Source organism: Lates calcarifer, linkage group LG10, assembly GCF_001640805.2.
Source record: "Lates calcarifer isolate ASB-BC8 linkage group LG10, TLL_Latcal_v3, whole genome shotgun sequence".
Classification (NCBI taxonomy): domain Eukaryota; kingdom Metazoa; phylum Chordata; class Actinopteri; family Centropomidae; genus Lates; species Lates calcarifer.
The window spans coordinates 13,589,621-13,602,408 of record NC_066842.1 but is presented as its reverse complement, the minus strand read 5'-3'; the positions used below and the strand labels follow the sequence as shown (position 1 = coordinate 13,602,408).

Sequence of the window (12,788 nt, the reverse complement as noted above, 5' to 3'; positions counted from 1 at the left end):
TCTTATTGCATTTAACACCTATCCTGGAAGTGCTGAATACCCAGCTCTTACGGCTCTACTCCCCCTCTTTCAGAACATCGTTTTCTCCCTCTGTGTTACCACCACAGAGACAGGGAATGGCAAGTGCCTAAGTAAAACTCTGCTGTGTGATAGTGTTTCAAACAGGAGGGGGGCGTATGGTAGAAGCGGGAGGGGGGCTCTGCTGTTCGAGGCATGTTGCCAGTGTGGGATGCCTAAGATCGGCAAGGCTGATAATTCCCAGGCATAGCGGGCAATAACCCAGATGTTAGGATGTAATATCACAGCTGTGGATGGACAGTGCTGAGGTACTAGCCAAATGGTCCTGGGTCTGAGCTCATCGTGCTTGTCCCCATGCTGTCCCACCATATGGAAGCAATCGCACAGCCCTTTTAGGACCAGGAATAGATTCTCTTTAGGGGCCACTTACAGTTAAGTGGAATTGTTTTATTGGCCGCTGAGATAGAAATGTGTCCAAGATAAACACTTGGGATGACTTGGCTGAGGCCTGTTTTATATCGCTCCTCCACTCCCTCTGTTCCTCTTCTTTTGAAGGGGCTGATATTTATAGGGCTGTGCCTGTGGTATTCCATGTTAATTCAGGTCCCTGAGATGTGCTTTGATCCCCTTCGGATTGGGTGGCAATGTGGGTTGTGACCCCGTAGTGAAGAGGAGGGGCCGGAGTGGCAGGGGAGTTGTAGTAGGGCTGTTTGAAGCAGCGTCGCTGGGGCAGCTGAAGGAGCTGGGCAATCAAAGAGGCTAGAGCAGATTACGGTCCTGCTCTTTAATTACAGTCAGCCCTACACAACCTCTCTGCTGTTTGTTTTTACAGCCCTGGCCTATCACCGCATGGCCTCACGGGAACTCTTACATGGAAACATATCAAGGCCTCTCTTTCTCACTCCCTCTGTGACACACGGCAGGAGAAGTGGATTATTTGCTGTGCTTGTCCTTGATTTCCAGAGTTCTCAAATGCACAACATCTATTTAGTTTCATTGCTTCACATTAGTAGAAAAGATTTGTTATTTTTCCGGTTAAATTAAAATTGGATGAATTTGCCAACATGCAGTAAACTCTGATGCTGGCCATACATACTGCATGTATGCATAATTTGCTGATGAGAGAGCTGTGTGGTTTGCATCATTACTCACTGCTGCCTGCTGTCTCTGGTGCAGTATGCCAAGTGTCCTGCCTCCCCACACTCAGTCTGGGAGCCAGTGATGAGTGGGACTGTCACAGCCAGGGACATCTGGCTGCTTGCTGACGTCCCTCTCTTCCTCTCTCTCCAGGAGCCTCCATGGTGTGGCTTGCCTGTCAGTAGAGATGTGCTAATGTGCTCCAACAGAGATGTGCTGTATAGTGTAAACCTTTGTCCTACTTTCATGCACTCTGTGAACATGATGAGGTGCCAGGCTGAGGCAGGAGCAGGTAAACAGAGGGGAGCGCACAGAGCTTCCACATACAGTGCTTTCAATAAAAAAAAAAAAAAAGAAAAAACTCGAACTGTCTGTGTGTATCTTTACCCTGTAGCAGAACCAGGCCACACCATCCCAGCGTCCAGCTGAGCCGCAGAAGAAAAACCAGATGTGGACCGGGGTGCTTGGTATCACCTTGGTGGAGGGACAGGACCTGCCGCAGTATGGCCACGGGGACATTTACGTCCGCTTCCGCCTTGGTGATCAGAAGTACAAGAGCAAGGTTGGACTTGTTTTTTAAAAGTCTTTCTCTTTTCTCACTTCTCACTTTTCTCATGCTCCTCTGTCTTTTTAATGTATCCTCTTTATACTTGGAAGTGTTTCTTCCCAGCCCCTATCTCTTACTTCCCCGCTTCTTTCTCTCAGCAGGTGCCTGTCAGTGACTCACCTCCACCTTGGCTCACTGGGCCATGGCAGAGGCAGCTCATTAGACTGGGCAAGGCTGCCACTCACTTCTCCCTGTGCTGCGGGTGCTGGGCTTCATTGCCTTCATTTGCATACCCAGCATGCCCTGTTCATCTACCTGTACTTGTTGGCCTCCCCCCTGATGATTCTATGGTGCACTTGTCTTGTGTTGTCGTGTCATTTCTTTGTAAACCTCTCTGCTTTCCTCTCTGCTTGTTTGTTTGTTGAACAAAGCTGATTCTAATTGGAAGCTGTCAGTGTTTACAATCCCAGAGTGGCTACTGAGGTGTACACATACAAGCACACACAAATAGAGACACATACACACAACACACTCCTCTTTCTCCTCTCCTGCCTTGTTCTGGTTGGACTGAATGAAGACTTAATCCACCTGTCATGCAGAAGCTGCTCAGCCTGATAATGCATTAAACCTGACATCACGTTGAATCATGTGAGTGTGTGTGTTTCCACGTTACTGTATGTGCTAAATATGTGTCTTTACTGCCCTCAGAACCTTTGCATTCAGGCCAATCCCCAGTGGAGGGAGCAGTTTGACTTCAATCAGTTTGAAGATAACCAGGAACCTCTGCAGGTGGAGGTGCTCTCAAAGAGAGGGAGGAAGGGTGAGGAATCATGGGGGATGTGAGTATTTCCTGGTGGTTAGTGTTAATTTTGCTCACATTAGCTCCTTCACAGAACTAGTTGGCCTCATGTGTTTCAATGGAGCAATTTTCCTTTTGTGTGTCAGGTTTGAGATTGACCTATCAAGACTTTCACTTAATGAGAGGCAGCTCTACACTCATGTGTTGGACCCAGGAAAGGGCAGGCTAGTTTTTCTGGTCACCCTGAGACCCTGCTGGGGAGTCTCCATCACTGACATCGAAACAGCTCCCTTGGAAAAGCCGGATGAGAAAGACACAATAGCGGATAGATTTGTAAGTTTGTTTTTTGGTTTAGTTTATTTCTATGTTAAAAAATGTTAAATTAAATGATGGTCCTTATGTTGTCAGCTGATTTAGTAGGGAGTACAAATATGTCATATGGTTTGCATGACACATTTTCAGTAACATCAGTATTATCCTGTAACAGTGTTAAGGATGCAATTTTATGCAGTTCATTTTTTAAATCATGGTCAGAAAAGGCATTTTGGAGAACATGTTTTTAATCATATTCATTTTTTGCAGAGCTTAAAGAACTCACACAAATGTGTGGGGGAGGTTGGCTTCCTTCAGGTCAAGGTTATAAAGGCAAATGATCTCCCTCCAACAGACCTCAATGGTAATCTGTAACAACAGTTCACCTCTTTGATGTTTTTACTCTCTTCTTCATGGCCTCATTGTTTATGATTAATAACAACACTTATTTGTTATTTGCAGGAAAAAGCAACTCATTCTGTGTTATTGAGCTTGGTAACAGCAAACTTCAAACTCACACAGTTTACAAGAGTGTCAATCCGGAGTGGAACAAAGTTGTTACATTGTAAGTAAGACAATGGGAAAAAATCAGGACATTATTTTGTACTACGTATTTTAATATCAATAATATTTGTGACACTCTTATGTTGCAGCCCAATTAAGGACATTCATGATGTGGTAGAGTTGACTGTCCTTGATGAAAATGGAGACAAAACCCCAAACTTTTTGGGGAAAGTGGCCATTCCCTTACTGAGTGTATGTTTATTTAGTTTATAAAGGTCTCAAAATATTAATTCTTTGTAATTTGTAAAAAGATTTTAGATATACAATTATAATATACTGTAATATATGTAAATTCTCATAGGTTCAGAATGGGCAGCAGATATGTCTGCTCTTGAAGAAGGAACACTTGGGAAGTGCATCCAAAGGAACCATCACACTGGTGCTGGACATTCTCTATAATAAAGTGAGGATCAAACTGAAGTTTGTTTGAATGGTGATAAATACAGTGTGAAGTCAAAAACCTAGTTAAACTGCAGTATCATTATTTTTTCTTTCTTTATCACAGGTCAGGGCTGGCATCAGAACTTTCCAACCAAAGGAGACAAAATTGATAGAGGAAAACGTGAAGTTCTCCAAAAAGGTTATCTCTATTGATGTTTTTAGCAGAATATAGCAGATGGAACAAAGAAGCTTGCCAAAAGGTTCCCTTCACATCCCACTGATAAAGTAGCCACAACAAAGCTACACATGGTCATAGTTTGGATCAGTCATAGTCAAGCTAATTAGTTTAATTGGCTTTAAAGATCTAACTTCATAAGTAGCAAATAAGGGATTGTAAAGCTGATTCAACCTCGTTGCAAAGTCATAAACATTATGTCCAGTATCAAATGATACTAACCGGTGTTTGTTCCAATTATTTCCCATTAGGTTCTTGCCCAGAATATATACCGGGTTCGAAAAATCAGCACAGCAGTTCTGTACACGTTACAGTACATTAAAAGCTGTTTTCAATGGGAGAGCACGCAACGGAGTCTAATAGCCTTTCTGGTAAGTCATTGCCTCACGTTAATGAACTCTCTTTAAGCCTAGGGGCGAACAAGTTTTGTCCCATTTCACTGCAGCCCAGTTTTAACTCTTTCATTTTATGTGAATTAGATGTTGAGGAGAATCTTTGGTTTAGCCATTTTCTCTCTCTGCTAGTCTTTTTCCCATGAAAAACAATGACTGCCTTCTGTTTTTATCCCGTGTGTATGTGATGGATGTGCTTTATCCTTTAAATCAAACCCCACTTGGCTTTCCTTCAGTTCTGATGACATTAGAGTGTATTTGAAGGGATGGGGTTTGGGCGTTTGTACATCTGACTTCTTAGCAAAGCCTCCTAACCCGGGGGACGGTGTAAGGAGGATCACAGTCTCAGCTTCCTTGGGTGGAGGAGTGACAGTCTGCCTCCGAGATTTGAACCTTGTTTAAATGTCTCTGTTTAGCTGTTTTTAATGAGGGTATGTGATCTAAGGTCCTAAGCTTAAATAATCTTAAATCACCCTGTGAATCCCCCTCAGTACAGCACATGTAATGTCATGATTAAGAGTGTACACTTGCCATGAAAGCCCTGCCAGCACCGTGTCAGGGTGAGGAAGCGGTCACAGACAGGGTGTGTGAAGAACTCTCCTTTCACTGCCTTTCTTCTGTCTGCGCTGTCTCAGGATGACATGCAATTCATACCTGGTGTATTCTATAAGCCCTTCTCACTGATCCTGAGGTGCAAATCCCCCCAGGCAATGGCCAGGCTCAATGTATCACAGCCTTTAGAACAGCACGGCACACAGACAGGCGGGCGGACACACAGACAGGAAGACAGAGAACAATGCGGGCGATTGTATAAGGATAGAGTGGGAGGCAGGCTCCTATCTGGGAAAGAAAGTTGGAGCACAGAAAGAGGAAGACAGTTCGGTAAGAGCGCGGTCTATGACGGCATATAGCGAGAGACTTGGAGGCAGGGATATGGGCAGGAGAGCAGGAGGATAGGCAGGCTGACAGGGGACAGGTCAGCGGGATGGGGCCATCTTCTTCCACCTATAATTAGATCCTCCGCAGGCGATGGGAGTGTGTGGTGGCACACTCTAATCTTTCATTTCCACTTCTACTCCACCTGCTGTTTAGGAGTGCAGCACACAAATAGAGATCGTAGAATGAAAGAAAAAGACTTACATACTCACTGTTTTCATCATGATCAACATTGTTACGGTAGTGTAGTGCTTCTCAGCCTTATTTTTGTCAGTTGTATGTCGTCTGCTCCCTGACAGTGAAATGGTAATTCTTGTGACACTGACTGCAGCTGCTTTGTCCTTTTATTTGAAACAACTGCTCTGTTTTCAGACACTAACACCATTGTAGTGGTTGATATTTTTAAAAGCAGACAGTAACAGAGTAGTCGGAGTACGCCTTTTGTCTGCAACGAGGTGTGCTTCAAATAGTCTAATAGTGTCGAAGGTGCACGGTGAGGATCGCCCAAACAAAGTGAATCTGCCACTGTGCATTCATCACCCACTCATCAGCAGACAGAGAGTTCAACGAGTGAAAAGTTCTTTTTTTTCTCAATGATTTATTATATTCTCAACAAGCAGAAGGCACAGTGAAACATGCAAATCACATGTAAATATTGCATGTAATTGCTAGTAGCAGGAAAAAACTCTGAACTTACACTAGTGTCTGATAGTCAGTGAGGGCAAGAACTAGGTCTTGACTGACTGTCATTACAAGCCTAGTGCCATGCCACTATCCACACTGGTGCCCCTGCCCACTTCAAGGCCAGCCCTTGCACAGTCCCTCCTCCTCCAAGTCATCATTTGCAATTAAGTTAGTGTTTGGAGCTGTCTAAAACAGCATGCCACCATGTGCCTTAATGAAAGCAGCTCCCACTCCTATCTTTATATCTTTAGGCAGTGGTAATAAGGTAACTGATTCAGACATTGACAGATGGCCTCTGCTTACCTCTCAGATGTGCATAATTATACCACTAGTGTCTGCTCTTTTCCACTGTGGCAGGCAGCGCAGGGCTTCTCAGGGTATGCCGGTAGGAAATGCTGCAGTGGTGGGTCTAGCTTTAATATACATTACAATACATTATTTATCAAGCAGGCAGACCAGTCCTACCCTTTTACACCATATACATCCTGTAATGCATTACCGCTGTTGTGGTTTCTACTGGGACTGCGGGATGCTCGCGTAGTGCTTTACCAGGAATACTTAGCCATTATATCACTCAGTCCCATAGGCCAATTTTCTGACCTCCACACAGCATGCAGTCTACATTTCTATCCTGTTTATGTAGATTCATGTATGCATTATGAAGTGGTTGTTGGTGTGTGGTGTGTAAGGTATTCAAATTTTGCATGAGAGATCACCGTTCCGGTTCATGTTAGTGAATGGCAATGTGGGGGAAAAAATGTTGTTCTTTTTTTTTTCTTTTTGAAGAAGTCTTGTTTGTTCATACCAAGATAACTTTTCCCTCAGACAGCTGCACATCCAGGAACATATAAATTGGGCATTTAGAGATTGATGGGTTATTTAGTTTTATGCTGCTATTGACTGTTATTGTTTGAGAGGAAACTCTATAAGGACTGGAAAGACTTGCAGTATTGTCAATGTTTGCAAGTGCAGGAGGTTACTTGTTTTGAGCAATCTCATCAGCTGAGTCCATACTGTTTGAAGTTGGCTTTGATTTTCCACCAATGGGTTGCAGTTTTAAAATAGTCTAATTAGGTAATGTAACAAAAAAAAAACACGAAAATGAAAAAAATCTTTCTCACGGATTTAAGCAAAGTTCTGGCAAATCCTCATAAACATTTTCATCAGTGAACGGAAATACAAACAAGAAATTTGGATTTTTTTCCTCTGCTTGTTTATGCTACAGTAATGAGCCTAGGATCTGTGCTTTTCAGGAGTTTGACAACAGCATGTTCCTTTCTCTGAGAGAGAGAAAATGTGACAGCTAAAATCTTCATAAAATAACGGCCTTTAGATGTGCTTTTCACTAAGACTGAGCGAGATGAATGTGCTATACATCAGCAGTGACTACAGAGGGGTCACCCAGAGTTCTTTGCTGCACACAAGAATAAGACCTGTAGATGGAGCTACAGCACTGCTGGAAATATGAATTGAGGCACTAAGGAGATCAGTTACTTTTCCCAACAGGAACCATTCGTGGGAACAACTTGGAGTGAAATCCTCCATTCTGTGCATTAGACCAAGAGAAGCGAGTTTTTGCCACAAAAAGAAGAAGAAGAAAAAAAGCTAAATGAGCATGTATTATCCAGCCAAATTAATCTGTTTCAGAAGTTTAAAGTTGAGAACAATTTTGATTTAGATGAAATGGATGAAAGTTAAAAAAAGAAAAAAGATCATTTACACTTGAAAGCTGATTTTGAGCTTTGCTGTCATTAGAGCGCTTTAAGTATTTAAGTAGAATTAATATTTTAACATATGAGGTACCTCATCTGTCAGGAGTTAGACTAGAAAGAAACCTGTATACCTTATGTGAGTATTTCTTTTTGACACTGCCAGGTAGCAACCGCTTTAGACATCATTTGACAGCCTGTGAAATGCTGATTGCCTCACATCACACACTGCAAAGATGGCATTTGATGAATGTTTGATGCAGTGCAGCTGTAAACACACTTGGCAGCTGCAACGGGCGCTTTTTTGGGGCTGATAGAATCACCGTCTCCCCAGATGAGGGCAGGACAGGGTCAGATCTGGCTCCAGAGGTCTCAGGAGACCACCTGTGTAGAGCCACAGCAGTCGGGGCCATTAACCAGAACACCAGCCCAGCCGAGATCAAAGCTATAATCAGAGTTGTCATAATTGTTCTTGTTAACACTGTCTCTGAAAATGAGATGCTTTGTGAGTCTTGGATCTGCCCATTTGTGGTTTACTGCATTGCAGTGTGGCCGAGCTTTTGTGAGAACAGCGAGAGGACTGTGCACGCCTGTGAATTGTCTCCTTGTTTCTGCCTTGCATCTGTTTTCTCTCTGTTTGAAAAAGTTGGAGGCCTTAAAGGAGTGGGTTTCTTCAGTCTCATGGGGGTTACACTCTCCATCGCCATGGCTGTGGGAGTTCTCACAGGCTGTGCAGTGGGAATGTGTCTAGTGGGGGAAAAAAAAAATGATGGCAGTGATGGCGATCTGTGTATTCATGGTTTTGAGTTTGAGATCTATTAATTATTAAATGATAGGCTATGACTACTTGCAAACCGCTCAGCAGTGCCTCATGATTTAACACAGTATTATTAGTTAGCTGCCCTGAATGGCTGTGTGTCAGTTGACAGCTCTTTAGGCTGGCTGAATGCAATATGTAACCTTGAAACATGTCCCCTTATTAGTGGGATTAATAAGACGTTCACTGCTAATATTCACTTCATTAGGGCTGTGAAATTGTTCCCATTTTTATATGTTTTCGGACATGGATTTCAGTTTTGAGAACATGTTTGATTCAATTTATACTAAAATTCATTATTATTATTTAACATTATTAAACACCATAAAGTAGAAACAGGTAAAGTGTCTTCAGATTAATATTGGTTTACTGCACTGAATAAACGTGTTGACACCTGAGAAAGCAAGGTTTTATCTGTGCATCTGTTGTGCTTTGTTGTTTCATATTATGCGTGTTTCCAGCCTAGATGAAGTGTGCTCTGCATTTAACCCCATTGTGTGTGCTGTATCATAATGACTGCCTTTAACATACTCACCACCTTCCTAGTCACAGAGGACACCACTCCCCAGGCAGCTGAGGCGGCGACCTGTCCGCCCCTGTGTGTGGCAGTTCCAGGGCCAGTCTTGGCCCCGCTACGTTAACGTGCGTGTGAGCCGAGCTGACAGGGAGAGAGAGTCCATGCCACTCCCTCCCCACCTCCTCAGGGGAAAAGGCTCGCATGGCAGATCTGTCACCCAGGAGGTCGCTCAGTGTTAACGCTCCCGACACGGATTAAACACTAGTGGCCAGTGCCGGAGTGCGGGGTCAGTGTAGCCACCACTGACAGGCACCACGGGGCCCCCCGCTGACTGCCCCGCTTCAGCCTGGTACTGGTGCTACTCTGGCCCTGGCATGTGTCAGACAGGCGGGGAGACAACGGCTAGTGCTGGCCCTGTGAGCAAATGCTAATGCTTTGCCTCGCACGGCTGCTCTTCCTCAGCGCTTTGATAAAGAGCTGCTATCACTATTGCACTGTACTGTGCAGGCGTCCTTACAAGCTGTGGCATTCGCTTATCATTTTGCCATGGCTAACCTTTCGTTTATAAATTAGAAAAATTAGTGGACTCTGAATTAGCTGAAATTATACTATACAACATATTATAGTTTATTTTTCAGTTTGTTTGTTTATTCTTATATTAAGCTGTGGTTTTATCACTGAAATGTTTTCTTTTGTTGCTTATTTAGTTTTTTTTAAGCCATCCTAAAGAAGAATAGTAGAAATAATTGCACACAAAGTGGAAAACACTTAACTTGAATAACTTAAATACAGTAAATACCAATGTTCATATCTCCTTGTTTGATTTGAAAATGGAATTGTAAATTGTATCACACTTCAGAGCCGTTGCAACCGATTTCAACCCGTTGAAGAGGGACATGAAATTCCCCATTTTATTGCTCTCTCTTGAATGTAGTCTCTCTCTCTTTCTCCCCCTCTTCCTCCCTCTCTCTCTCTCTCTCTCTCTCTCTCTCTCTCTCTCTCTCTCTCTCTCTCTCTCTCTCTCTCTCTCTCCCCCTCTCTCCCCCCAGTCGATAAGACTTGAGTTGAGCGTATGTGAAATATTTATTCAGCGTTAGCTCAGAGCACTATGGCTGCCCACACACTCTACCTGCCCTGAAGAGAAATCTTATCTGTGCTTCCTCTGCCTCCGACACCCCCTGAAAGCCTGTCCCCACACTGGCCCAAGCTCAACACAAATTACATGTCTCATTGCTCTGCGTTTACAGCTACTTTAAAGCCTGCCGCTCCTGTCCCCTACATAAGCCCTCAGCCAGACTCAGTTTCAGCCTGGCTTAAAAAAAAAAAAAAAAAAAAAAAAGACCTGCGTGAGCTGAGCTGCTACTTGTGCTTGTGATTCATTATCAATCTTCTTTTTTTGTCTTTTAATTGAGGAAGTAATGCAGATTAATTTTACTGCCCTTGATTTCACCCAGAAAAAAGGACATCTCTATCAGAGATAATACTATTTAAGGTTTTGTAGAGGCTCCTATCAAAATAATAATAATTTTCATTTATTTTCTCAATATTTGTATATCACATATTTGCACATACTCACACACATTTTTCTCTCTTGCGTGTTTGTAAGCGCAGAGACAGCCATGCACATATACACACAAACCTTGCAGCCTGAAGTCAGTCTTGTTAAACTCTTCCAGTATATGTTCACGTAATCTGGCATCCGTCCACAGCCCCCATGACTGACCCTCATAATGCTGGCTGGCGTTCTCCTCGCTTTGTTTAGCTTTCCAAGTGGAGTGCAACTGAAGAGAAGTAGTGAAGATACGGCCAAGATTAAATCTTTTTTTTTTTTTTTTTTTTGATGGTACATAGACTTAAAAATAAGGGTATTTTTGAAATGTACCATGTAAAAAATAGTGGAAAGGGTGTTTTTAGTTTGCTGTTTTTCTTTTTTTATTTTACAGTAGCAGTCATGATATTGTATGCCCCCATGTGCTGTGACATTACACTTATTTGGCACATCAACAGTATTATGTGTGTTTTACTGCTGTGGCGCTTATATTTATAGTTTTCTGCTGTAGTGTATAAGGAGAGCATTTGGCAGCCTTGCAGTCTGGTGGTACGTCTGCCAGTCAGTAGCTTGGGTTGGTAGACTGGGCCACCCCCTCCTCTGTTAATCAATTTACAGGATGGTAGAAACTCTTATAGAGGGTGTCTTTGTCCCTTTGTTCCTGCTACGATCCCTTCTCCTTCTCCTGGGAGAGTGTGGGTGGCTGGGAGCTGCCATGCTTGCTCAGCTTTAAGTTATTTTATTCACACTTTTAATCGCTGAGTGCTTTATTATTAGGTGCTGGATTCTGCTGGCCAGGGGATCTGCATGAGAAGGCGCAGAATGCATTTAGTGGAATCATATTAATGGCACTATAAAACAAATCTGTCAGGCTGTTCTTAACCCTGCTGGCAGAATTGCTCTGCCCAGGGTTGCCCCCTTCTCCAAGCGCTTACAGGTGGCTAAGGAGAGTGCATCTCCATCATCTACTCCAGCGTGTGCTAATAGTTTTATTAATTCATTCTTTTTTTTCTCCCCAGGCACCCTGTGCATAATCATACAGACATTTTTCAGCTAAAGGGTGTTTGTCAAGGGAGGTTTCCTACATTAGAGACACTCCTCCCAGACATACATACTAACACTTGTTCAATTACAAGTCGTTTGTTATCCAGTTCTGTTGTGTGTAAACCTGAATGCCCAGGTATATCATTAATTATTACCTCCCTTGCTTTTGTTTGTTGCTTTATGTCCCTTTTGGTTTAATAAATGACTGTTTTACCGCTTGAGCACAACATTGTCGTGTTGAAAAAGTTCAAGGTTTTACTTGTCGTGCATAATTTGTTGACAAATGAAAAAATATGCCATCAGGCCCTTTAAACTGAAATGGGACCCATCTTTGATGGCAATTATAGAGTGGATTATTTTTTATACAAATTTACACTTACGCCTGAAAGGTTGCACTTTGTCCAACATGTCCTTTAATCACTCAGCTGCTTGCTAATAAAACATAAACCACTTAGTGGGGAATTAGTTGTGTCTCCATTTCACAGAAACTCTTCTCTTGAGAATGTGAGGAGACAAGGGGAAGGTATAGCCCTGCCTCTGCTCATTACTGTGGGATATCTGACGGCAAAGTCTCAGTCTGTGCACCTGAGTGAAGGAATCGGAGAGGTTTTCCCCAGATGTTTTTCTCTATCGTTTTTATTAGTGTTAAAAAAGCATGTAAATCCGGAACACATGGGCTGACATACCATGAGGGAGGAATTGAGAAGATATTTCTGACAGTTTTGGTTTATACCCTCATTTAAGCACTCAGTTTAGACACAAGGCATTGTATTTCTGTAGGCTTTTATCTTGTCCACTGAGCCAGAACGTGGTGAGCAGAAATTTGCATTAGTGGGCGATTATGAATACCTGTGACAGATTCTCTCTGCCGGCTCCCTGGGCGGAAATGAATTGGCTCCCTCTGTTGACTTGCACAGGAAGACAGAGACCAAGCAATTAGACTTTAGTGGTTAATGTAGCAGCTTTTGCAGGGAGGGCAAGGAGGTTCAACATTCCTGCTGGGCTCATGTCAGTTTCCAGGCACATTTTCCCCCCTTTTCTTTTCCCTTTTTTTATGAGAATACTGGGAATATGACAAGCTACCTGTCCACCAGCCAGCTGAATTCCTCTGGGGTGAGGGGAGCGTCGCTTTAGAATTGCCTCATGG

The 12,788-nt window shown here is 43.1% G+C and overlaps 1 protein-coding gene across 5 annotated transcripts in view; it reads left to right on the top strand.

Moving 5' to 3' along the window:
- The window catches only part of mctp2a (multiple C2 domains, transmembrane 2a), a 33,719-nt gene that overhangs the window by 8,795 nt on the left and 12,136 nt on the right, over positions 1-12,788 (top strand). For 4 of the 5 annotated variants that reach the window (XM_018664379.2, XM_051073385.1, XM_051073386.1 and 1 more), the window contains 9 exons: positions 1,550-1,717; positions 2,411-2,541; positions 2,648-2,834; positions 3,084-3,177; positions 3,276-3,378; positions 3,467-3,569; positions 3,679-3,780; positions 3,883-3,957; positions 4,245-4,364. In XM_018664379.2, coding sequence (XP_018519895.1) covers positions 1,550-1,717; positions 2,411-2,541; positions 2,648-2,834; positions 3,084-3,177; positions 3,276-3,378; positions 3,467-3,569; positions 3,679-3,780; positions 3,883-3,957; positions 4,245-4,364 — 1,083 coding nt within the window. The remainder of the gene's footprint in view (positions 1-1,549; positions 1,718-2,410; positions 2,542-2,647; positions 2,835-3,083; positions 3,178-3,275; positions 3,379-3,466; positions 3,570-3,678; positions 3,781-3,882; positions 3,958-4,244; positions 4,365-12,788) is intronic. The other variant, XM_051073387.1, reaches the window with a different exon arrangement.